The sequence below is a fragment of the Tetrao urogallus genome, assembly GCF_951394365.1.
Source record: "Tetrao urogallus genome assembly, chromosome: Z".
Classification (NCBI taxonomy): domain Eukaryota; kingdom Metazoa; phylum Chordata; class Aves; order Galliformes; family Phasianidae; genus Tetrao; species Tetrao urogallus.
The window spans coordinates 34,711,254-34,737,830 of NC_136816.1; the positions used below are offsets into that span (position 1 = coordinate 34,711,254).

The 26,577-nt window shown below is 36.4% G+C and overlaps 1 protein-coding gene across 1 annotated transcript; it reads right to left on the reverse strand.

Annotated features, from left to right (window-relative positions):
* Window positions 1-2,203: 2,203 nt before the first annotated feature.
* On the reverse strand, window positions 2,204-26,552 carry NAA35 (N-alpha-acetyltransferase 35, NatC auxiliary subunit; the record flags this gene model as incomplete). The annotated part of the gene is made up of 22 exons (XM_079548486.1): window positions 2,204-2,263; window positions 2,819-2,899; window positions 3,724-3,846; window positions 5,259-5,399; window positions 5,657-5,724; window positions 7,598-7,734; window positions 9,224-9,402; window positions 11,842-11,940; window positions 12,613-12,679; window positions 12,890-12,996; window positions 14,073-14,132; window positions 15,191-15,369; window positions 15,827-15,941; window positions 17,465-17,548; window positions 18,228-18,278; window positions 18,945-18,988; window positions 20,053-20,119; window positions 20,862-21,029; window positions 21,741-21,815; window positions 22,748-22,862; window positions 25,333-25,366; window positions 26,429-26,552. 22 exons carry the CDS (start codon window positions 26,550-26,552, stop codon window positions 2,204-2,206), a joined length of 2,178 nt encoding a protein of 725 aa, XP_079404612.1.
* Between the last annotated feature and the right edge of the window lie 25 nt (window positions 26,553-26,577).

A 26,577-nucleotide genomic window follows, 5' to 3' on the forward strand; every position in this document is an offset into this window, starting at 1 on the left:
TTTGAAGCAGCTCAGGTAGATCTGGTTTGGCAACGTATGGGTGAATTATTTCTACAATAGTACTATAATAATAATCATAGAATCATAGAATGGTTTGGGTTGGAAGGGACCTTTTAAGATCACCTAGTTCCAACCTGCTATAGACAGGGACACCTCCCACTAGGCCAGATTCCTCAAAGTCCCATCCAACCTGGCCTTGAATGCTTTCGGGGGAGCATCCACAAACTCACTGGGCAACCTGTTCCAGTGTCTCACCACCCTCAGGAATTTCTTCTGACTTATAGTCAAAGTCTATCCTCTTCCAGTTTAAAGCCATGCTACATGCCTCTATAAGAAGTCCCTTCCTAGTTTTCTAATAGGCCCCCTTCAGGTTCTGGAAGGCTGCTATAAGGTCTCCTTGGAGTCTTCTCTCCTCCAGGCCAAACAGCCCCAGTTCTCTCACTCAGCCTGTCCTCATAGCAGAGGACATAGCCCTCTTCACGGCCCTTCTCTGGGCCCACTCCAACAATTCCATGTCCTCCTTGTTTTGGGGGCTTCAGAATTGGATGCAGTACTCCAGGTGGGGGTCTCACGACAGCAGAGTAGAAAGGTAGAGTCACCTCCCTCAATCTGCTGGTCACACTTCTCTTGATTCAGCTCAGGATACAGTTGGCTTTCTGGGCTGTAAGCACACTTTACCGGCTCATCGAATCTTTCATGAACTGATATCCACAAATCCTTCTCCTCAAGACTGCTCTCAAGCCATTCTCAGCCCAACCTGTATCTGTCCTTGAGACTACCCTGACCTAGGTGCCAGACCTTGCATTTGGCCTTGTTGAACTTCATGAGGCTGGCATGGGCCCACCTCTCACACCTGCCCAGGTCACTCTGGATAGCTTCCCTCTGGTGTGTCAACTGCACCACTCAGCTTGGTGTCATCTGCAAACTTGCTGTGGGTGCACTCTGTCCCACTGTCCACGTCACCTACAAAGATGTTAAACTGCACCAGCCCCAACAGTCCCAATACCCATCCCTGAGGAGCACCACTTGCTACCTGTCTCCACTTGGACTCTGAGCCACCGACCACAACTCTGTGAGCGTGACCATCCAGCTAATTCCTTACCCAACAAGTGGTCCTTCCATCAAATACATTTTTTCCTCCAATTTGGTGACCAGGATGTCATGTGGAATACATCAGGCCATGAAGGAAGAGATGCAACATGCAGATGGGCTTGGGATCAAGGGGTAGAGTTGACCACAGACAGTTATCCATGAATGCAAGACATGCCCTGCCCTTAAGGGAGCCAAACAGATAAAGCCTCTTTGGTATGGAGGACAATGGCTAAGATAAAACTCAAGGAAGTTAGCTTATAGTGGTGGAAGCAACCAATGGCTGTCTGGAAACATCTATCCTGGGTCTTGGAAAGTATGTCTTGTAGGGACATGACCCCCCAGAAAGAATTGAGTCAGACAACAGGACTCATTTCCAAAGTAATCTCATTTTATATGTAATTATCATTACTATTATTTTTTCTCCTTCCTTTTCTGTCTTAGCAAATAGTTTTCATCTCAACTCATGTGGGTATCTTCAAGGGCACTTCACCCATTTGAGGCAAAATTGCTCCATGATAACTTATAAATCTAAAACAAAATCACTGAGCTAAATGGAAAAGCTACTTTTTCTACCTTTTCTACTTTTTTTTCTACTTTTCTACTTTTCATCTGCTTTTAATTTCTATAAAGGTTTTTTCAATTGAATGGACTTGGCAAGAAAAGAATTCAGCCGTTCTACTTGCAAAATGTAATGCATTCATGCAGAAGTATGGAAGCTGTTTCTAACTGCAGCAGCTCAGCTGTGTCTGTTATCAGACATACTGCTGTAGAGCATTATTTTTATTCAGCAATGAGGGTTAAGTATTTAAACACCATTTTCTGTCAGGGTTCATTTGTAGAAGTAATTTATGATTAAATCTTTATTTAAATCAAAGAAGGTACAACATTTGTCAACAATACAGTTGATTAAAATCAGCTTCACCTGTGTAACATTAGAAAACACCACTTTAAAACAGCAGTTGTCATTCAGTTCTTTTAAAGGCAGGCTAGAGATATTCCATAAATCAGCACTTTTATCCCAGAAATCCCACTCAGCTGGTACAATACTAGATATTCCATCCTACTGCTGGTACCTGATTATGCTTCAGGTATCCTAACAAAGTCTCGTCTTTCAAACAAGCTTCACAACTGGAAAATACTTATGAGGAGAAAAGTCAAATTCTGGAGGAACCTAGAAGGGAGGCATTTAAAATATTACACTCAAGCAGCAGAAGGAGATAGAAAAAATAATCCCAGCTCTTTTCTATCTATCTGAAAAATGCTCCAACCTGGTTCTGGATCTTTCAGTAATTTCTCCAGTGGTAGGAGGTACAAAGTTGTGAAGTGCATTTCTTAGCATCATCTTTTCTGTGCCTACCCTTCAGCAGGAAAGTCTGAAGGCCCTCTCTCCCCCCTCTGATCCACTGATCCTGAAAGCCAGCCACTCTCCTTGCTGTGTTCACACAAGTTGCTGGCACACTATCAATTACTCCTTCCTGTTCTTGAAGACTAATTTTGTACATGTTATCCCACACATACCTTCCAATTTTGTTTCAAAGACATTTAAAAGATAAGAGTTTTCTTTACTTAAATAATTATAACATACTTGTTTCCAAGAGAAAATGAATTGTTACTTCCCAGTTCTTTTGACAGTCAGAGTAACTGTGGCTTAAATCTGCTAATTCAGCTGTGGTATTGTTGCATAGACTAACATATTTCACATTAATTTAACCTGGTATTTTCTTACCTTAGAGTCTTTTTTGTGACCTCCTGCCAGAAGCTTCATGACCACAATATTGGGTTTAGCAACTTTCAGAATTCGACTGACCTATTCAGAGAACAGCAAGTAGTTTTCAGTTGAAAGCATATGACTTCAAAAACATTCCAAGGATAATACACACACTTGCATATTGTAACAATACTACAGTCCTCTTAACAATATATTTCACCAGAGATCAAAGAGTTCTGAATTTACTCAGAATTACATTAAGTGGATTAATGATATTTAATAAAGGGGACATTTTATTGTTCAACAGACCATAAGACCACTGTCTTCCATCCTTAAGTACAAAGACTGTTAAAAATATGACAAATTCTGAGGCACCTGTCCAAAAAAAAAAAAATGTTTAGACAGACTCTAGGTATCTACCCTATACACTGAACATGAAGAGAAGTGTTTACAAACTAGTACTGAAAAAACAAATGGAAACAAATGCCAGATTGAAATCTACTTTCCAGCCAAACTAATTTTTCCCATCTCTCAGGGAAAATTATCAGGCTACTGGTAAGCTAGGAATGTGTGGATGTTAACTTCCTGGTAAAACTGATACGTTTTTCAAGTGACATCAGCAGGTATCATACAAGCAAGAACTATGTTGCTGTCTGTCATTTAAGATGCTCAGCAGAGAGAGCCTTGGAAGGGTGAGCACAATCCAGATTCCATCTATCAAATGTGATGAAATGAACTGCTGTGTAAAACACAGTGTAAAACGCCACCACCCTCCTCTGACCAGCCCTTAATAAAAGGCTGGTCAGCTTTACTCAAATTTTGGAAGAGTGCATGTAAGGTACCCTGGATCTCAAGCAAACTCAGCTTGAAACAAGCATATTCTATCATTAAAGCTACTAATTTTTCCAGTATTTTAGTCTTACCTCATGGTCTGGATTAGGAATATTCTCAAGAATCATTTTAGCTTGCTGGAAGTGTTTGCTAGCTGCCATGTAGAGATCTGCTGATTGAGGAGGGGGGCTGTACTTATTTAAATCAGACATTTCCTGACATATAAAAGAAATATACAAATACACATTAAGATCAGTTGCCAGTAAGTTTTATTTTTATTACCCTGATTGAGATTGATAAATTTTAAGAAAAAGCAGTTAAAGTGAAAAACATTTATTTTAAAAGGCAAATCTTAAGCATCAATACATTGTTTAATTGTCATTGTACACTGCTATAAAACATTGCTATAAAATGATACCTGTTCTCAATAACTTGCCATTCATTTGATTAGTTAATCCTATGCAGCAGGGAATAAAATTATAGGAGGAAAAAAAAAGGAACAAAAAATACAAAGCCAAGTGGTTGTAACACTATTTACTGAAAGAACGTTTAAGACTCACACTACTTAACTCTTCATTCTATACAATTTTGAAGCTTCAGTGACAGGGAAGAAGCCATGTCTTCACTTCCACAACAGCTATTCATGATGCTAAATTAAGGAGTGTGGCTGGCATACTATATATTACAGTTGCAGTACCAGACAGACCTGTAAAAGCTTAAAGATTGGCCAACAGGTATCTGAAAGTTCAATGTGAAATTTCAAAGTTCCTGTATCTGAAGCAGAATAACCCCACATATCACTACAGTCTGGTCAACAAACTGGAGGAAGCGCACTGTTACAGTGAACATTAAGTTGAATACAAGCCATAAGGGTTCTCTTTAATACCAGGCTAATAGGGGGAAAGACCATTAATTGCAGCTTGGGAGATTTAGACTGTAAATGAGAAGAAAGTGCAGATAGTGCAGCCCAGAATCAGGTTATCCACAGACTAACTGGAACAAAAAAAAAAATGTAACAGGATCATGTTTTCCAAAGAGGAATGTGTATCACTGAATTTTTTCTGGACTTGACTGGACACAGATCTATAACACTATCTGATCTATAACGCTACTTCAGAATAAGACTGGACAAGACAGACATTCACATATCACTTCCAACTGCCACTTCCATTATTTAAAATTGAAATCTAGTTTTATCCTTGTTTCCTTTTCCTAATTATTCCAGTAATAAAAATGTTCTGCTAGACAAACTACCACAATAAGTCTGTCAACGAGCTTTCAGTAGACTTCATTTTCATGCAAATCAACACAAGCATTTCAAACTGTGAGAGCAGACCAATTTTCAAGCATCTAAGTGTCTTCGTAACAATTTAAAACAATTTTCTTTGCATACAACTAAAGCTAGAACTTCCTGCAATTTTGACTTACAGAATCATAGAACGTTTTGAGTCGGAAGTAACCTTGAAGATCACAGAGCCATTCTATGACCCTCTAGTCTCAACCCCCTTTCACTATCTGAAGATGCCCAGGTATGCCTTAATACAAACTCTGAGACATTAAGAGCTCTTTTTATAACAACACTACCTAAATAAATGATTATTTACAAAAGCATTTTAAAATCACTCACTTTAAACTGCAGGTAGTGCACTGGGGGTGGTGTTATAACACTGTTGAATGGAGCAAACCTGTGCTCATACCGCACTTGTTCACTATCCAATTCAAACTTTGGTTTTCTTACTTTGCCATCCATGTCAAATGCAATCATTGTCTAAAAAGGACAAGATAGAGTACAGTGAGAAGTGTGAGAAGTGTTAGCTTTGTGTCGTCTTTTGCACAAGCAAAATGAAAGCTATAATTCTGCACTGATTGGATAGGGGCAAAACAAGGAGAGAATTTACTATATCACATTAAAAACTTGAAATTCATTTTCAGTGCCACTAAAAACAAAGAGGACATGCAACGTATACTTAAGTCTCACTAAAAAAGAAAAGAAGCCACTGATCAGTAAAAAAATGTAAAAATTACCTTGTACATCCCAGCACACATATTTTGGTACGCTTGGCTCATAGTGATCTCTCTGCTCAGAGGGCGAACTGCAAATTTTAGATAAAGATCTTTTAAATTCCATATAAGCAAGAGAACTTACTTCAGATTATTTCCAGGAGCACTGCCCAAACATGACATGTTTTGTTGTATTATATGATAAGCTAAAATGCTTCTGTAAATTACTCATTTTCATTAAACTGGCTTATTACAATATACTGCTTGTTGAATTGCACATATTCCAGGAAAGTTGTTTCTAACACATTTCTCACTTCTTCAATTAAATTTTCTCACCCTTCCTGAAGTACTGTGAGCTTCCATGCAATTAGCAAACGTATGTAACTGTACTTCCAAGAAAATAACGGAAGAAATTTCACTTATGATGATAATCACCAGCATCTGTTTCTTCCTAATAAATACAGATAAGCCTAAGTACTGAAATGTGTAAACATGCTGAGTGCCAACTGTTGGTATTCAAAAATGTAATTCAAAATCGAACACTAAAACACAGCCATAACTCACCTACATAGCAGAAATCAAAACCTATACCGTTCTCTTGCATCTCACTGCTCACTCTCATAAGAAGGTGAGAATTACTCATGGACTCACTCAGTACTCATTTTAAGACCAGGAATTAGTTTTCCTTTCCGTGTGCTCTGAGCATTAGGGTAGTGTTCTGCACTGACTTCAGTCTAATGGTTTCAGCATCACACTGTGCTGAAGTTAAAGATATAAGCTAGCTGGCTCGGATTGATCTATTCAGTGAAAGAGACTACACCTTCTGCATTGTAAATAATGAAAGACAACTGGAGCATGAAGAACAGGAACACTTTTTTCCTGTTCACTTGGCACCTATTACACAAAATATCATAAGACACACTTAATTACAATCACATGAATGTTATGGTGCCTTCAATAAACTGATTCCAACAGTCAGCAGAAGATTAAAGCTTTTTTAAGAAGAAATGCTTTTTACTGAAATAATATTCTTTGAACTTCCCCTTTAGCTTCCACTGTATAACTATTGCCAACTGGCCTTATATTTGGCACCTTTCTACAAAGTGTAAAATTTTCTGAACTTCCAGAACAAAGAAAATTCAGCTGAAATAATCTCAGGCTGTTCAAATCCAAATGTTCCCCTTGACTAGAAGACAAGGATATACGTACAGAGAAACAGAGAGCAAAGAAGTAGATTGTCTGCATGGTGTTCAATCACAAAGTTAATGCTAAGATAACTCCAATTTACTACAATCTATTAGCCACTTAGGTATGGCAAAGCTATATTAAATACTACTTAGGGTGTGTCTGGCTGCCTCTTTAGCAGGCATGCTTATTGCTCTGATTAGAGAGTCAGTCTGCTATTATAGTGAAAGAGAAATTCTCATTATCTCTCACATAGAAGCATCAGAGAAAGACCAAGTTTCTAAAAGAAAATTTTGCACAAGATTGCTACCACTGAATTTAAATAACATAACTCAACATCTAAAAATTAAGAAACATTCTGAAGGCTAAGAGAAAATAAAGAAATATATTGAAAGTTTGGTCTTCGAATCTAGCTACAGAATCTAGTCACAAAAAGCATACCTCTGCAGTCTATAATTCCTTTGGAAAGGTAGTATTTTTCAAAGACAATTGCTCTGGACCTGTTAACTACATCTCGCAGCATCTAAGGTATAACACAACTGGTGAAGCTATGAATACAAATAAGATTTGGATATTTTTTGAAAAACTTATTTAAATAATAAATGGAAAACTCCTACATAGAGATTGATTATTTCAGTTAAAATGTTTTACTTTTAGCCTTCATAAACTTCAGGACATTCTTCCAACTGACATAAGTTCTGATTCAATTTTTAATTTCAGTTTGACACGGTCACAAGAAAAGGAGAAAAAAAAAACCAAATCACTTTACATCTCAGATACCTTTTTTCTTTTTCTTGGTTTTCTTGCTACTACGGCCTTTCTGTTGTTCTTCCATTATTCTCTCTTCTGCCATTTGAGAGCTGTCAGCACGGCTCAGCGTTGACATCAACCAAGCATAGAGGAACTCTGATAGGTACCTGGAAAACACAGTATGCCCCCTGTAAAGTACGACAGCATAAAACATAATGCATGCTTTCTAACTGAATGCTAACTAGTTTACTCAAAGAACTTACTTACAGGAACAAACTTTAGGGCAATTAAATCCATTAAAAAATGTGCACAGCTGAAAACAACAAATTATTCTGTGTTCTATTTTACCAAGTTTCAAGCTTTAAAAATTCATGTGTTATCACAGAAAAGTGCCAAGTTCACACTATATACATGTGACATTCTTGAAGAGAAATTTTAAAGAATTCTTTCAGAGAAATTTCCTCTGGAGCAGGAGACAGTCCAATAGATCTTATTTCAGAACAAAAGGAATTAAAGAAAAACAACATAAATTATAGATCCAGATTATATGAAGAAAAAAATAATGCTCTGTAAGAATTTATAACTCAGGAGAAAAATTACTGTGTAATTTACAGGTTTCCTCTTTTTTTCATCACTTAATGTGTGGAGATAAAACAGTTCATTTGATAGTTCAGACTATAAGTGATTTTATTAAAAAATAAGGCAGGTATGCACACTAGGTTACAGAAAGCTGGGTATTACTGCTAAGGTAGTACTTGAAAGCATGTCGCAAACTTCTGCTACCTATCTGCAGTATTACTTTTCCCACATAATGTGGAAAAACCATCAAACCATCAACAAAGCAAAGCAGAAACAGAATGAAATGCACTGAAGTTCAAGTAATGTGAACCTGTCTAACTGCTCAGAAAAAATATAGTGATAGATTACATAAAAGTCTGATGGTGACTTCATTAGAAAAAAAACAAAACCCTCAACCAACTCAACCCCTCAAAACCTCTGCTAGAGCACAGAAGTACTTCATAGTAGATAGGATCAACATTAAATTTTTTATTGCTGTATTGAAACACTGAACCATTTAAAAATCTTTTCTCATTTGAACAAGTCATCTACTATGAAAAATAATTTCATGCGAATAAAGTACAGTGGAGGAAAAAGAAGTACTTTGACTTCATACAGGGTGATCGTTTTCAGTAAAGGCACGTAACTCATCAAATATGTTTAAGAATACGATGTTATTTTTACATAGTACCACAGCCACAACTTAAAACACTGAAATTTTTTAAAAACACTAAGGTGGTCAACAAAATGATCTCGGTAGGACAAAGACAGAAAATATAAAATTGTCTTCCTCCTGCATTGTTCTCTCTGTTAATCAGTGTATTTTTCACCCATTTTCATTAGAAGACACTGTTTCTGAAAGTTAAATGAGAGCCAATTACTATCTCAGTGAAAATGAAGTACAATAATACGTAAAACTAGAAAAGAGACCACTAGATTTTTCTTGTCCATTTGTAATTTAATGAACAGGAAACTAAATAGCATTTTGAACCAGCGTAAGACCAAAAGAAGAGTTTAAATCCATTTTTTAAATGTTTGCATTTAAAACTCCGTGATAGGATCCCTCCCCCAAGACCTGTAAAGAAAGCATTCTCTTACCAATATATATAGTAATATTCATGCATGCTGTAAAGTTCCAACTCAAACCCACTCAGAAGATATTGTATCATAATACGGAGGTTATGATATAAGACCCAGGTGCCCAAGCATGCCAAATGCTGTCTTTGTGGTTCCTGCTTCAGCAACATACTATGAAGTGCCGCATCTACTTTTTCTGCCTACCAAAAAAGAAAAACAAAGGTAAACTATTCAGTAATAGACAAGAGGAAGAATATAAGACTGCAAGTGCAATGAAGTTCTCCCAGAAATAAAGAAATCAGAATATAAGTGCTGCACAAAGTTATGCTCCAAATTTAAAACAGAAATATTTTTCCAGATACTGTTGTGTCAATGGTCTAGAATTGGTAAAAATCTGAAACATTTTTCACATAAGGAAATTATACTGAATGGAAAAAATGTTTAATACAATAATTCAGGGAGGCAAGCTTGTTAACCAGCACTATCTCTTTTCATATTAAAATTTCAGATTTTAAAATTACTAACAGTCATGTGAGCACTGGAACTCAGAAAATACAGCAAACTATTATTTGTCCTTCTGTATTTGCAACCACTACTTCATTTTATTTTATTTTTTTTTTAAACTTGGCTGCAATGAAATACTATATTTCTAAGGTTGGAATGCAAGTATGTTTACACTGTGGCCTACCAGAGAAACTAGAACATTGGTAAGACCTATTCAGTGTTAAAATGTAATTGTATAGAAGATGTGAAATCTCTCACAGTTAGAATATTATTAGTAGTCTTGAACGAAACATCCCGTTATACACATCAGAAAGTTTAAAAAAAAAAAAAAAAAAGCGTCTCGAAACAGCACTTTTTGCTGCAGTACTGCAGTAAACTCTCAAGCAAATCATCTTCAGAGATGCTAGAATACATAAAATTTCCCTCAACTCCAAATGATTGTTTTCTTTAGCATGAGGGTCATAGAAAATGCTTAATTTCATTACCTCAGACTATCTAAGGAAACATTCCCAGCAGAAAACTTGCCTTTTCCTGTAGTCTTTTACTGTCCAGTCTGGAGAAAAATCCCAAACAAGCTGGAGTACGTATTCTAAATAGCTACTACTTACTTCACATGTTTTTTAAACTTAACAAAAAGAAAGCCATTTTCTATTTACAGAGCAATAAATCTGAATTTTCAGAAGTGTCTTGCAAAGATGTCTCAGAGAAGCACAAAACAGTTCATTGGGAAAGGACCTCCAAAGATCATCAGGTCTAAACTTTAATGGAAAATGGGGCCTACATGAGACTATACAGCATCCTTTGCAAAAGTACCTTGAAAACCTACAGATAGGAATTTTATCACATTACTGGTTGTTGCAGTAATGATTGTTATCACTGTAAAAAAACTGCTTTCTTGTATCAAGGCAAAACTTCTCCCAGTGTAGCTTGCAGCTTTTGACACTTTCTTTCCTCCACTGATTGTAGGTTAAGACTTGTACTGTTACAGCTACCTTGCAATCTATGCTCCAGTTACGCTGGCAAAGTCACAGGTGAAGAAGGTAATGAGAACCTCTACCTTGTCATAATTATTAACAACCAGCTTTGCTGTCTGTTTGTCAGTGGGAATATGTCTTCCCTGTGCACTTCTGCTTTGCTCATGTAACTAAAGAAACCTTTCTCATTTCTGTCACTTAAGGCAATTTCCAGCCTTGATCCTTAGCTTCCCCGATGGCAACTTTGCACGCCCTAGCAACACTTCTGTAGTCCTTAATGCGTAGCGGGTCACTTCTCCATAGATTGTATGCTTCTTTTTGGCTTTTAAGCACACAGAGAAGCTCATTATTTAGGAAGGACAGCCTCCTGTTCTGTCTCCTCCCCTTCCTTTTGTAGGGGATGGAATGTTGTAATTCTGAAGGACTGTTATCGAATAATTCCCAGCACTTACAAGCTTCTTTGACCTCCACAGATGCCTACCAAGGAATCCCCCATAGCTGGGTGCTAAGCATCCTGAAGTTGGAACTTCTAAAATTAAGTTTTTTTATTTTATTACTTGCTTTCAGTATACTGTACCAAACCCCAAACTTCACAAAGTTATGATAGCTGTATCTAAGGCCACCACTGGTATTTAGGTGTTAAATATCCCTTCTCAGTCTGCCAGCAGTAAATTCAGCATTGTGTTGTTCCTATAGGCATGCTGAGGATCTGTAGCAAGAAGCAGTCTTCAGTGCATTTCAGAAACCGGTGGACTTCTGCCTTGTCCATCTGTCTCTGCTTACAAGCTTGCAGACTAACAGTTACAAAATGGACAGAAGAGTACAAGGAGTGCAACTGTTGCTGAATTACAGACATAACAGTATGTTTCCACAAAGTTTACTGACATGACGAAGTTAATCTAAAATAAATAAATAAAATACGCAAGCAAACAAAAACCCAAAAACTCAGTATCTTTTTATTCAACAGATCCAACAAGAAGTATTTGGATTCATCCTATATGCTTCTTGGTCTCAATTTAGAGATCCTTGTTTTGAAGTTCTTTTTAAGACATGAGAACAGAGGAATTGCTTCTTTTACATATAAACAAATACCATATGCTCCAATCTGGCAGGAATATGCCATGAAAGAAAAGTTTGCTGGACTGCTACCTAGGACATTACCTCATCCTGAAGGGTGGCAAACTCCTCCAGAATGTGACCCAGCTTATCTCTCTGACGAGCTCTATTGTGTCCATGGATTTGAATGAGACTACAGAACGGCTGAAAGAAACAAAGCACAGTCTTAATTTTTCAACACAACCTTGTGGAGGAGTACTAGGCATACTTTACACATCTATCATTAGAAGGTAGGGTCCTTCAGACTCCCTAGGAAGCCTGCAAGTTAACAGGCAAGCAATCTGGAGCAAAATGCAAATGCCCACTTCTCTGTATGCGAGTCAACAAGGATTTAGGTGAGCATCTTTGAGGAACGTAATCACAAGCAACTGCTTGCAAGAAGAGATTTAAAAGAGTAAGAGTAAGATATAGGTCTTCCAATACTTTCTGGTATTTTCATTGCTCTGTCACTGCAATACAAGGAATCTTTTCACTTTTGTTTTTTAACCAGAGAGAAGGTAAAAATAATTCAGTTTTTACTACGCACTTTCTGTATGAAACTACCCTGTGAAGAGGCAGTTGGTAAAGATTTCTTGTAAAATCAAATGTTAATGAAAGTGTTATTGAAAAATCTGGAATACAATACAGGCAACAACAAAAAAGAAAGCAACAACAGCTTTCTGACTTTCTAAGCATTGCCATTTTAAGATGGTCAAGTTTTCCAATTCTGCCTTCCCATCAGTTATCTAAAATAACTGGTTTCATTTTCAAATGTAAGTTTAATCTTGAAAGTACTCATATATGAGTGTATTCAGTGTAATTGGAATGAACACTTACCCGAACACAATGTGTCACAAAGGAATCAATGTAGTCCTTAGCCTGGTGATTGTTATAAAGACAACATCTAGAAGGGAAATATCCACAGATGGATTTAAAATGTCACCACTCTATGCAGCACAAAATTCAACAAGAAACATAAGTACGAATAATTTCACATATTAAGCACAGATTAATACAAAATGCATATATTCTTCAAGAATCTGCCTTTGTAAGAAGAAATATTTTTCATCATATCATACATACACACATGCAAGTCAATTCAAGACACACTTACTTTGGAGAAAGTACTGGAGGACTCACAAAAGATCTTAAAGCATCTTTTACCATGTCTTGCATGAGGTGAGTACCAAACACCTTCTTATTATCTACCAGAAAAGTCGTCTGAAAATGAAAATGTACTTTCAGAAATGTGTTAAGTTAAAAGCAATGCTTTAGAAATAATATATAGAGAACTCTTAAGATACCTGAATGTATCAAAATTGCTTTAAATATTCAGATAGTCTGGTTAGTTGGCAATCTTAAAAACAGAGGCATACTGAGATCATTCATTTGTATTGAATTCATATGAAATACAGCTCTAGTGGTTGTATAAGATGGGACATGTAAAATTATTTCATTTCTTTTTCTTCAAGTATGATTCATCACACAGATGTTTCCAAAGATTAACAGAAAATACTTTGCACAGTTCCCTTGGAGGCAAATAAAGTTAAATCTGAAAAGAACGGGACCAATGCAGAACTTTTTCTGCCCTCCAGATACTACTACTTTCACTGGTCACATTTGCTGCTCATTCCACTTTCACCCATAAGTGCTTTGCCCCTTTTCTACATGGCTCTCCAGCAACTGGAGAAACTGTGCTGCCAGGCACCCATGCAGTAGAAAGTCAGAACACACGTATGTTATGAGAATGTTTTACTTGCCAGTAAATCTCCATCAATTTTACACATGACTTAATTGGGATCAAAGAGAAAGAAGTTCTGACATCCAGGGACACCCTACGCAGATCAAAACCTCCTATAAGGAAGTGTATTTTACTCAGAGTTATGGAATACATAATGATTTTTTTAGGGTAAATGAAACAAAGTCCAAAACTCTACTGTATCCCAATCATCAGTTGCTGTTGCAGCAGCAGAGATAGTTTATATATGATCAGTCCCAGACTAATGTTAGCAAATGCAGAATAGCAGAAAATGCCTGTACAGGGCCAATATTAAGGCACAGGAAAAAGGTCAACACCGTGTTTTAACCAGTAGGTACTATCATCATCTAAACAATATTTTAAAAATGTTTTAAAACAATGAGATCAGAACATGTATCTGATACTTAAGTAGCAACAGAAAATTTCTAAAACCTGTATTATACTAACTGGCGTGCAAATAATGTAGATATTTAAAGCAAGAGGATGAATCCATATTTGTCATGAAAGCTAATTACTTTGCTCAAAGACTGGACATTACCTGTAACAGAGATCTTGAAAGAACACATGGTGATTGCTCACTAAATTCACAGAAAAAATCCTAATTTGTATTAAGGAAAAAACAAAATACAAGTCAGTTTAATATGACAACTCTTATACATGGTTGTATTTTTTATGCACATGTTGTATGCACACACACACACACAACTGTGTAAATACACACAGAAAAACACACACACACACATGCAGATAGCATAGCTCATATTGACTGTAAGAAAAAGGAACAAGAACTATAAAAAAACCTTTTATGAACTTAAAATCTATTTCTTCTGTAATTATCATTTACAAAACAGAAGGTTTAAAATTTATTTTTCTCAGTACAACACTGAAATAGTACTATTAAAGAAAAAAACCAGGATACTGTGAAGCTGTTTATGTCTCACCAATATTGAACCAGGTTTGTAATAAAACTGCAGGAACTGACTAGTTGCAGGTGTTTCACGCAAACACTGCTATAACTCATGTAATGGAAGATAGGAAGACAAAGCATTTTTGCATGGTCTTTGACCAATGCCAGACTCATCTGCGGCTCCCTTGTCAGAGAAAATGTGTATGTCAGAGAAGCATTTAAATCGCTTATAACCAATGTAGACAGCAACTGAGGGCAGCATGTCTTATTCAGGAAAGAATATACACAATTGCTTAGCTTTATTTCTATTCAAGGAATAACTTGCTTAAAGATCTGTGCTCCTGTGTTATAGAATCCATGTACGATAAAGAATGTAGCAGGGACAATGTTCTGCTATGGCAGACACAGATTTTCAGACAAAGAAAAGAAGTTACAAAGAAACTACTTTCCTCTGTTAATGCTACTGTGATGCATAATTACTATCTAAAGTGTTAGGAAAAACGAGATGTTTGACAAGAAAAAAGGCCTTCATCCATTAATTAAATAAGATGAAGTACCAGGAGTGTTAGCAGATATTGAACTGTGCACAGCAGTACCAGATAAATACACAGAAAATACCAAAAGATTTATTCATACAGATCCTTTTTTTCTGCAGTGTGTAACAGCAATGCATGCACTGAATCATTTTTTTCGTAAGTCTAATTGTAAGATTTTATATTTGGCTATAAATATGAAATATTCATACTTACCAATATACAGTGCAAATTAGTTAAGTTTACCACTTCACATACAGTTTTTATTCGGTCTATTAGTTTGGAAAAATAACTGACCATTTCTTCCCTTTTAATTATTTTTGCATACCGAGGGAAAGTTGGAGGCAGTAACCTCTGATTAACAAGAGGTTCAAAGCCCATCATAATAGGGTGATCTAACAAGAGAGGAGAGAGAGAAAAGCTGCATATAAGCTGACTTTTCAGAACTCACTTTAAGCTTAAAGGTATGATATTAATGATTCAGTTAGTCTAAATGAATTTTTTAGCTGACATTAACTTCTGGTGACACCAGCTATGCAACTGAGATAATGATTACTATTAGAAAACCCTCAACTCTTCAGCAGTTACCTGTACAGACAATGAGGTGCTGCTTCCTGTTCTGAAATGGCATATGCATTGATTTGAAATGCGATGCACAGTATTCAGTATTCACATAAATTCTGGCTTTGAGGTGACATTGCTTACTTCAGAAGAAGCAGCGCTCAAAGCTCTAATAGTTTGTATAATAAAGAGTACTAGCTCAAAACAAACTTTTTAAAACATATTTAAATATTGAACCTTATCAAGGTACATATTTAAGAACGGGAAAAAAAAAAAAAAAAAAAAACTTACCTCCTTTAGTGGTATCATTCTGTGCCTGTATACCATGATGTAATGAATTATGGATGGCAGACAGCAAGTCAGTTGCCTGAGTCATCAATTTCTGAGCTTCTGCAACTGCGCTTGTCTAAAAAGCACAGGACAGTTAATCACATTTTAAACTAACATATTTTGACTACAGAATTCATCTTAGTTTTGGAGAAAAAAGCATGACATCACAATTCATGTTTGAACATAACAGTTCTGAAAGACAAACTTTTGTGCAAAAAAAGTTTTCTTTATATTTTACATGTCTGTATGTATAATATTGCATTTTATGAACTATTTTTAAGTAACGTAAGCCTTAAGAATAATTACAATTGAAAGTCTAGAACACACTATGCATGTCTTCCACTCTTGATTTTGCAGATCTGGAGAAGAAAAAACCAAAACTTTTCTGCCAAATGAAGTATTCCAAAGATGAAAAAAATATCACCTATCATTAAAAAAAAAAAGCAGAACTCTTAACAATATCGACAGAACAAAAGCTTTCAAGCAAAATGAAATTACTAAATAATATTAGAAAATCTTACATTTTCATTAGAAATAGTCATCCATTACCTGTTGACATGCTGAATTTTCTGACATTCTATGAAACAAAATGCGAGCAGAAAGAATACCATTTAAAACAACTTTCTGTAAAAACAGAATTTTGTTTTAAAAGTACTAGGCTAATGGTCCCTGAGGAAGCTTCAGATGTTTTATACTTAACATCAAATTCCTTTGGAAAAAAAAGTTTAAAAATCCCTGAAGAGCTAACAGAAGCTGAACACTATCCACAGTTCTGCAAAATGTCCTCTTGAAGTTCTACTACGTGAATAAGCTGCTAAGCAGATCTAAAATCAAATCAAAGCAAGCTAGGAAGTAAACAACTCATAGCAATTAATACAAGCAGAATTTGCTCGCACTTCACTTCCATGCCATAATTTGATTTCTGCACCACAAATGGAGATGCTCAGAATGCAGTTGTTCTCAGCTACTTCTTTTCTTCACCACTGGTGCTTATCAATAATGTTGGCATTTGACAACTTTAAATTTTAACTTAATCAAGGACTTTTAAACCATCCAATATGCAACCACTCCAACAGCATAACTAGGAGGAGCACAACTCCATGCCAGTAAACAAAAACCTTCATGAAAACTGAAATAATAAGCAATATACAGTTACCTACTCTTCTGTGAAGTCATTCAAACAGAAAGGTTTGTGACAAGCAATTCTAACTAAAACAAGCAGTTTCCTTTCAACAGCTAGGAAATCCAGTATTTTTTAAAAAAACAACTATATGGAAAGTTGTTACTTTCCACTTCTCAGACTGAAGAAATTTAGATATAAATGCAACACCCATATGGAAGGAAAAGCTAATGATTTTCTAGAGATAAACAAAATACAGCCTGATATGAGGTAACTCTGCAAAGTCTCATACAATTTCTTCAAGTGATTTCTGGAAGGCTATACTAGTATCAGCTACTGCACCTTCATGTGTTTTTTGTAGTAACTGAAAGAAAAATGAGCAATAGCTTCCCTCATGGCTTACTTAACCCTGCAGGAACATCAATTCACATTTACATAGTACTTGTACTGCCTTAGAGAAAGGATCCTAATGCACATACCTCTTTTTTTGTAAAGGCTATTAGAACAGTCAGTAGTACCCGCGTAAACTTTACTCTGCTGAATACAGCCAAACATTGTTGATGCTGTAATTAAAAAACACTGCAAATTACTAAGCAATATACATTAAATCCTGAAACTTATAAAAAAAATAGATTTTAAATATAGATTTTAAAATAAATAGATTTTAAAATAAGTAGATTTATTGACTTATACCCTCTAGTCTTAAAAAGATACAAAGATACTTTGGCTAAAGGATAGCCACTGGCTATAGCTCCTATGCAAATCCATTTCAGTTTCAGCTTAAGTGGACAGCCACACCCTTCTATATCAACCACACCAAATAGATTAATTACTATCCTTTCTGGAAGGAGCTACACTGCTTCTACCTTCTGCTGCTAAACTGTCCCTTAATGGAGAGTTTATCAACAGGAGTAAAAGCTGTTGGAAGGAAATGAGTTGAGAAGGCACAAGATTGTTAAGACTTTCTACTTTTGCTAATCATGTTTTCTAGAGAGGCAAGCAGAAAAATGACAGCACTGCAGCAGCACTATCCTGCCACCAGGATCAATCTGGAACTCTTTCACCACTTAAAAGACAAGGTACCAGATGGGGCTATGCTAAGAACCATTCTTAAAGAGTAGTTCATATACAACTGGTGTAGCAACAATGGTGACACACAATCCCCATGAGCTGAACTGCTCATTTAAGTGACAGTGTACTAATCCTTTAAACAGAAAGTTAAAAAGTAAACCAATTAATTACTTCAAGTTCAACTTCAGGATCTCTTTCTTCTCCTTGTCGACTTCGAGTGCTCTAAAAGGTTAAGGAATTTGAACTAATTAATTAAAAACTGCAAAGGAAAGTTACTGATAAAAGCACTTTATCCTCTATAGAACACCTTCCGAGTTAAACAGCACTAAAAAAACATTTCTAAATTCAAAACTTCTTAGCATATCATGTTTCTTTTTCATTTCATATCATTTCATATCATTAGCATGTTTCTTAAGTAATCTTGTTTCTTAAATAAACACATCTGCCTCAGTACACTCTGGAAACAGTGCATTTACTCTCATTATGGAAATTCTAAAAACATTTTGACAAAGGAAGATTGATTCTTAATATCGCAAAGTATGTGCAATAAAAGCCAGAAATTAAACAGTGCTTTCTGTGTCACAGCCCAATGTCACGCTCCGTATCACCATCCCACTTATTTCTAATTATATCACTATTAATGAATTCAGAAAAAGCTTATGACTTCACCATCTTTACCTACAAGGCAAAGAACCATCATTGTATGCAATCCACGACAGCAATCTTTCCGAACACACACACGTACACACACATGGAAAAAAAAAAGAACAAAACCCCACAACCAGCATTTACTGACACAATTTTATTCTTCATAATCCAGCTCCCTCTCTAAAACCTACGCTAAGCACACCTGAAGTATAATCAGCAAAGCAAATGTAAAAGAAATACCTTCACTCGTCTTTGCATGTCATCTTCTACATCTTTGAGCATACCTAGAAAAGAAAAAATTCAACTAAAAGCAAAAGTGTTCTTAAGTACACTTACATCATTTAAATCAGAAAAGTTTTATGAGGAAATGAAGGCTAATGGAAAGGCTGAAGCATACATAAGTAATAGTGCATAGAAAGACTATTGCACATATGTATGCATGAAGTGATGAAGTTTGCATCCATGGCTTTAGAACTACAGAGCTTTTTACTCAGAAGCAATCTGTTTAGATGACAATAAGTAGAAAAGTAGAGAAGCAGAATGCATGAAGAGTACCTTCCAGTGGCTTGTAGCTGTCCTAGTTCTAGACGATCCCATGGTTATACATTTGCTTGGCACACAGAATCATAGACTGACTTAAGTTGGAAGGACCTCAAAGATCATATAGTTCCACATCCCCAGCCACGGGCAGGGCTACTGACAGCTAGATCAAGTATTGGATCAGGTTGCTCAGGGCACTATCAAGCCTGGCCTCAAACACATCCAGAGATAAGGAATCCACAGCCTCTCTGCTCCAGCAGGCTCTCGGAAAAACTTCCCTCTGCTACCTAATCTAAACCTTCTCATCCTCAGTTTAAATACACTCCCCCTTGTCCTATTACCATCTACCTGTGTAAAAAGCTGATATACCTCCTGTCCATAATCTCCCTTTAAATACTGAAAGGCCGTATAATGACTTCTTCCTGAAGCCTTCCTCAAGCAGAACAAGCCCAGCTCCCCCAGCTTGTCTTCGCCAATGTGCTCCAGCCCTCTGATCATCTTCATGGGCCTCCTTTGGACCCTCTCCAAAAACTCCATATCTTTCCTGATTTGGGGCCCCAGACCTGGATGCAGTACTCCAGTTACTAAACCACTTCTCTTTCAGGCATTGGACAAAATAAACAGCCAAGTAATTTCTTCAAGAGAAGGAATAACCAGTCCCTATTTTTACCCAATCATCAGGGTTGGGACTAGGACTAGTAGGAAACATAAGACATTCCTACTAATTTATTAGATCTGGTTGAAAATAAATGACATGCTTAAACAGAAAGAGACTAATAGGAAGGCGCACAGAAAGCAGAGCTTGTACCTGTAACTCTAAGGTCTGTCACACTGTTGGCCATTTTAAATCCATACGTCATTGACTGAAAATCTTCCTAAAATATGAAAATTAGAGAAGCGTGAGTAGTGAAATACACAAAGTTACAGTTTTAAGCTTGCTTTTGTTGCTGTTGTTTAACTACACCAGGTATAAAATAAGTGGTTTTATTCGACACAGTGGATTACATCCCGTTATGGGTGATATTTCTGCTAAAATTCTGCATAAATCTTTAATACTACTATGACTTTCCTAACTCTTGCCAAGCATCATCCTACCAATAAGTTTCAAAAACTATGGATGCACAGTACTATTTAATCAATTTTAAGGCTAGTTTTTAAAAAGTGACTTGTCCAAGCTCAGAGAAAACAAAAGATTTCTCCAACACAAGGGCACCAAAAGGACCAACATCACAGAAAAAGAAATTCTCATTCCATTGATACAAGGACATTTCAGACAGACAAACACGGCTACCTAAAGTACAAAATCAAAACTTAAACAGAAAGAAAACCACATGTAAATCTGATTTGAAATGGTTAGCCACAAGATTAGCATTGTTTCCTGAACGTAATATTTATGTGGTATACTCAAATACTCAAGCAAAATATAGAAAAGAGCATTAACATCCTTTAAAGAACATTGCATAATAAAAAAATCCAGTGTAACACTTTCAGGAGCATGAACTGCTTCTCCTATGGCACCCTTCAATTAAACAGTAATTTAACTAGAAGTGTTTCACTTGTGTTAAAGAGCCTACAAATGATATTGAATACTTAATGACAGCATATACTGAAACATACCTCCTCAAAAACGGCTGCTTTGTTGACTTTTTCTCTAGCAATATCACAGATTTTTAGGATCCCCAGAGCAAAAGCCTTCATAGCAGGATCTTCTATGAAGTCCGGATTATGAATGTAAAGGCAAGTGAATACTGTCTGCGCCAAAGAATGCCCCTCTAACCATGTTATCTATGAAAATGAAAATTAAATGTTTTACTCATGACAGCCAAGTCCTCGCTTTTACACCCCTACTCTTTTTACATCTTATTGAGCTTCAGTGAGTCATTAAGGACGTCTGTATCATCACAACTTTCTAACTAGCAGAAAGGGGTGGAGAAGATTTTTCAACCTTTAGCCACAGTCCTTCAGCTAAATTCTGGTGCAGGGGAAACTTATAAAAGGTTCAGCTCTGACCTCTGTGGCTTAGGCATGACATTAAGTTGGGAGATGATCGAATACAGAAGTTTCCTTTACAAAATCCAGTATGAAAAATGAAATCAGCTATGAAACAATTCAGCAATATTCTACATAGCTTCTTTTCACAATCCACTCTCTCTACTACTTTCACATTTTTAAACTAAAGCGAAACCTTCAGTAACGCAGAATACAATTTCTATCTTGAAATATCATGAAATACAGTATGGTAAGATTTCTAAAATGATGACAGTTCCCTTCTCTAAAATAAAAGGAAAAAAAAGAAAAAAAAAGTCAGTCTATGAAGTGGGAAGGAGAAGAGGAATTATGTTACACCATGTCAAACACACAGTGATCTTAGTATGACTTTTTCCTGAATAAAATGTATAAAATGAAGCTCTACTCCTTTTCCTTTTTTCAATCTGGATTGAGGGATTATATTTTGAAAGCAAGAACATTAAACACTAATAGCAGATAAATCCTTACCAAACAACAAAAGCAAGTATCCATTATTCCTATCAACTCAGGTGAAGTGAGATCCTTTATCTTAATGGTGCCATCCTTAAAAAAAAAAAAAAAACACAAAAAAACAAGAAACAAAAATTAAGAATATGTAATACAATATGTCAAAAAGCAACTTATTAACTGTACAACTGAAAAGGAAATTACAAATTGGTCAAGACTTCTGAATATTTGTATGCTTTACTGACCAGCTTCATAATGTTTCAAGAATTCTCAAAAAGCTTACTTTCCACCATGGTGTTCAACTTCAACGCAGAGCTTTTCAAAGAAAGCAATAAAATAAAACTTCTGATCTATAACTATCCAGTAAAAGCTTAAAGCCAGTTAACAGGCAACACTTAAAAACACAAACAATATGCAAAGTCACAATGACTGAACAAGGAATACTATGCAGGACTGATTCTCTGAAAGCCACTTTTACATTGTGGATACTTGAACAGAATTTTACTGCGTTGAAGTATCAAGAAAGCAGAGACCCCGTTTCTTTAATTTTATTTATTTAATGCATGCAATTTCACACAGCTTTCTCCCTTTCACACCACTCCCATTCAAAGCACATGGTTAAAAAAATACATATATAATCCTCTACAAGTGCATTACTTCTTCCCAAGTAACAGTCTTTCAGCGTACTTTCACAAATGTTGACCATGCATCAGAAGTTAATCATCACCGTGAATACTGTTAAATTTGACAGCTTCTGTTCATGTTAATGAACTGAACCAACAATCACAAAAAGAGTACAGAAGCTGGCTTCCTTTCAGTTATTTTCATATAAAAGACAAAAGATGTGCGGGATGACTTGCAAAACTATTTCCAAAATGTCTTTATTTGAGGTCTTAATATTTAATAATTTTACAGTAATTTTCACAGGAAGAGTTAGTATCACAGTAGTAATATGAAGAACAAAAAATGCAATCTACTCATATAGTTATTTTACAGCCACTGAGAAGGCAAAAACAGGAAACACAAACCTTAATAGCTTGCTCAAAGTTCAGAACTTTTCTATTAACTTGGTTTCCAATCATACCAGCATCCATCTTGGGATCCATCATTTCAATGGCAGACATTGCTTCAAAAAGACCAAAACTAAGGAGACCAAAATAAATGTGTTCCAAATTTGATTATTTTTATATCAGTCTTAACAAACCAGTCTAGAAGAACATATGATGACAAACTGAGTACACTGTTTCTTGACTGCTGTCAATAAGCTACATAAACACTATGATTGATCTTGAGAGAGCATGGTTTTCATGAATCTGAGGACTGTTTAACAGTTATATAAGAAAAGACACACTTAAAAGAAATTGCTTAAAAGAAATTGTTAGTTTATTGAGCAGAAGAACACTTCCTAACTAAATATCCCATTTCTAATCCTATGCAAGTGTAGAAGGCGGCTTATTGTGTGTTGGGTTATCGTGCATTCTAATTTTGAAAGGCATTTATGTATAAAACCATGCCTTGTGCTCTGATTCTACTGTGGTGACATCCCTAATCATAATTCTAAGCCATTAAATTGAATGTTCCTTTCTGTCTTCAGAATTATTGCTCTTCAGCAAGAACTTTTTTCATTCTTTAAATGAAGAGACCTACATATCTTAATAATACACTTTAAACAATACAACTTTAAAATATTTTAATCTCAACTGGTTCCTTAAAAAATCCAGCAAGATCCTAGCACATACTTTTTGCTGAAGTATATTTTCTTCTTCATGTGTAGAGCTCCCAGTTTCCACTTTGGGATGGCATTTTAGAATTACTCTAAAGCATATAGCATGCTTACCTAAGCATGCTAATGGCATCTGAGGTAAATTAATAAACTTCAAACATTTTCTGGTCTTTTTGCATGAAAGAACGTCCATGTAAAATAGTTCAGCAGGTTTACTAGTTTCAGCGTTACTGACAATAACTTCTAACGTTAGCATTGCATCTATTAAGTGAAAATGTAATATTATCACATCTGAAAAGTCATGGCTGTCAGGAAAAGTCCCCAGCGACTAGAAAAAAGGAAACATCACTCTCATTTGCAAGAAAGGGAGAAAGGACGACTCAGGGAACCACAGGCCAGTGAGCCTCACCTCTGTGATGGGGAAGACCATGGAACAGGTCCTCCTAGAAGACATGTTAAGGCATACGATAAACAAGCGGGTGACCTGAGATAGCAAGCCTGGTTTCACCAAGGGAAGGCCTGTGCCTGACCAATCTGGTTGCCTTCTATAATGTAGTGGTGGCACTAGTGGACAAAAGGAACATCTACTGGACTTCTGCAAGGCCCACCACAAACTCATCTCTAAATTGGAGTGATATGGATTTGAAGAGTGGACCACTCAGTGAATAAGGAATTGGTTGGAAGGTCATAATCAAGGACTGTAGCCAACAGCTCTCTGTCCAGGTCGAGGCCAGTAATAGGTGGTGTCCCCGGGGATACACCTAGGATCTGGTACTCTTTTAACATCTTGAACAATGATACAGACAATGGGACTAAGTGCATCCTCAGCAAGTTGCTGATGACACCAAGCTGAGAGGTGTGGTTGATATACCAAAAGGAAGGGATGCCATCCAAATGCCATGATAAACTTGAAAGGTGGGCCCTTGTGAACCTAATGAGGTTCAAGGAAGCAAAGTGCAAGGTTTTGCACTTGGGTCGAGGTAATCCAGGTATGTATATAAACTGTGACAAAAGCAGCTCTAATAAGAAGGACTTAAGAGGTCTTGGCTGATAGAAAACTTAACATGAGCCGGCAGTGTGTGCTTGCAGCTCATAAGACCAGTGGTATCCTAGATTCCATCAGAAGAGGGGGTGGCAAGCAAGGCAGGAGAGGCAACTGTCCCTTCTATTCTGTCATCATGAGACCTCCAAGTCTAGGACCCCCAACATAGGAAAAATGGGGCTTTTGGGGAGGGTCCAGAGCAGGGCCACAAAGATAATCAAGGGGCTGGAGAACTTCTCCTATGAAGACAGGCTGGAGGAACTAAGCTTGTTCAGCCTGGAACAGAGAAAGTTGAAGGGAGACATCATTATGGCCTTCCAATATTTAAAGGGAGTATATAACCAGGAGGGAAATCAACCTTTTACATGAGGACAAGTGACAGGTCAAGGGGGAATGGTTTAAAACTAAATGAGGGAAGATTTTGATAAGATATCAGGAAATTTTTTTACTGAGAGAATGGTGAGGTGCTGGAACAGGCTGTCCAGAGAGGCTGTGGATTGTCCGTCCCTGGCGGTATTCAAAACCAGGTTGGATGAGGCTCTAGGAAACCTGATTTAGTACTTGATCAAGTGGCTGGTAACTCTGACTGAGGCAGGGGGGATGAAACTTGACAATTCTTGAGGTCCCTTCCAACCTAAGGCATTCTATGACTATACTGGCAAAAAGAGAAATGATCAGCCTTCATAGAAACACATCACGTACATGCTCATGAGGATTAATAATACTGCAAGTATTTCAACTACTTTAACTAAAGTAAAAATTTAAATAACTTAGCTGACACTGCATGTCTTGCTCATTATTAAGCATTAATATTTAAAAAAACAGAACTACTCAAAAGGCATACTTACAGTTTGTCATGAAGCAGTTCTCCCAACTTCAGTTCTATGAAGGAACAGCACAATAAATAATAACAATCATAACTTTAATGCAACTTTTCCAGCATAACTGTATTATTTTAAAACTGTATAGTCTAAAAGAGAATAAAGTGTGAGAAGCAAACCAGGCCCTTCTACTCTACCTTTACTTGCTTCTATTTAGCACTTTTACAACCATCAGACTAAAAATCCTTCTTCATAATCATACCTAATCCTCCTCTCTGACACCAGCACCCGAATCACCAAACTTTAAAAATCTGAATAGTGTGAAACACAGGACAAGTTTTCCAGGCTCCTTTAGGCAGATGTCTGATTTTCCAGAGTAGGTGTTAACTGAAAGGCTTGGTTGTCTTCATTATTTTTTAGCAAATCCTTCAGATGCACTTGACTGGCATACAAACCATACATTATTAATAAGAGGGAACTATTTAGTGGTATAAGAAAATTATGTCAATGATTGTCTAAATTATTGTGTCTAATAAGCTACAGTTTTACTTTTATTTTTCATAAGACCATCATAAAATAAATAAAATTAAAAAATATATAAATTTGCCATTGCAGCAAACTAATAGCTAATAGCAATAAAGGCTTTGTTTAAATCAATGCAATTGTCTCCATGTGACTCGAATGTACTACATCCCTTCTGAAGTTGAGCCTTAGTTCAAAGACAAAAAATGATATACTGACCAATTAAATAAACATATAATCATATCCTGTAGATTCAAAATTTACAGAGAAAACAGCATTAATTCCGCACAGATAAATGAGCTTTCCACTCAGTAGGACACAGAAAGAACTCTTAGTAAAACAAACAAACAAACAACAGAAAACATACAAAAACACATAGGGCAACAAAGAGCACAACAAAAATCTATATTTATGCAACCTAGAAGTAAGACAAGATTCTTCTCATATTTCCAGCCTTGCAGAGTGTTAAACACAGGAAAACACAAAATCATTGCAGTCTCTGGAGCTTGAATGTGGGTCAAACTATTTACTGAAACAAAAAAACTATACTCAGTCCTCCAAGGATTCAAATTTTTCACAGAACATGACCACTACAACTCACCTCTACAAGCTTCTTCAAAATCCTGGGTTATATCTACCCAGTCTGCATTACTCTTTTCCATCTTGTCAGGTATACCAAGCTCCCATCCCGAATCATCATCTTCTACCGAAGCTTTCATAACCATGATAGTGCTCCTTTAAAACTGTATC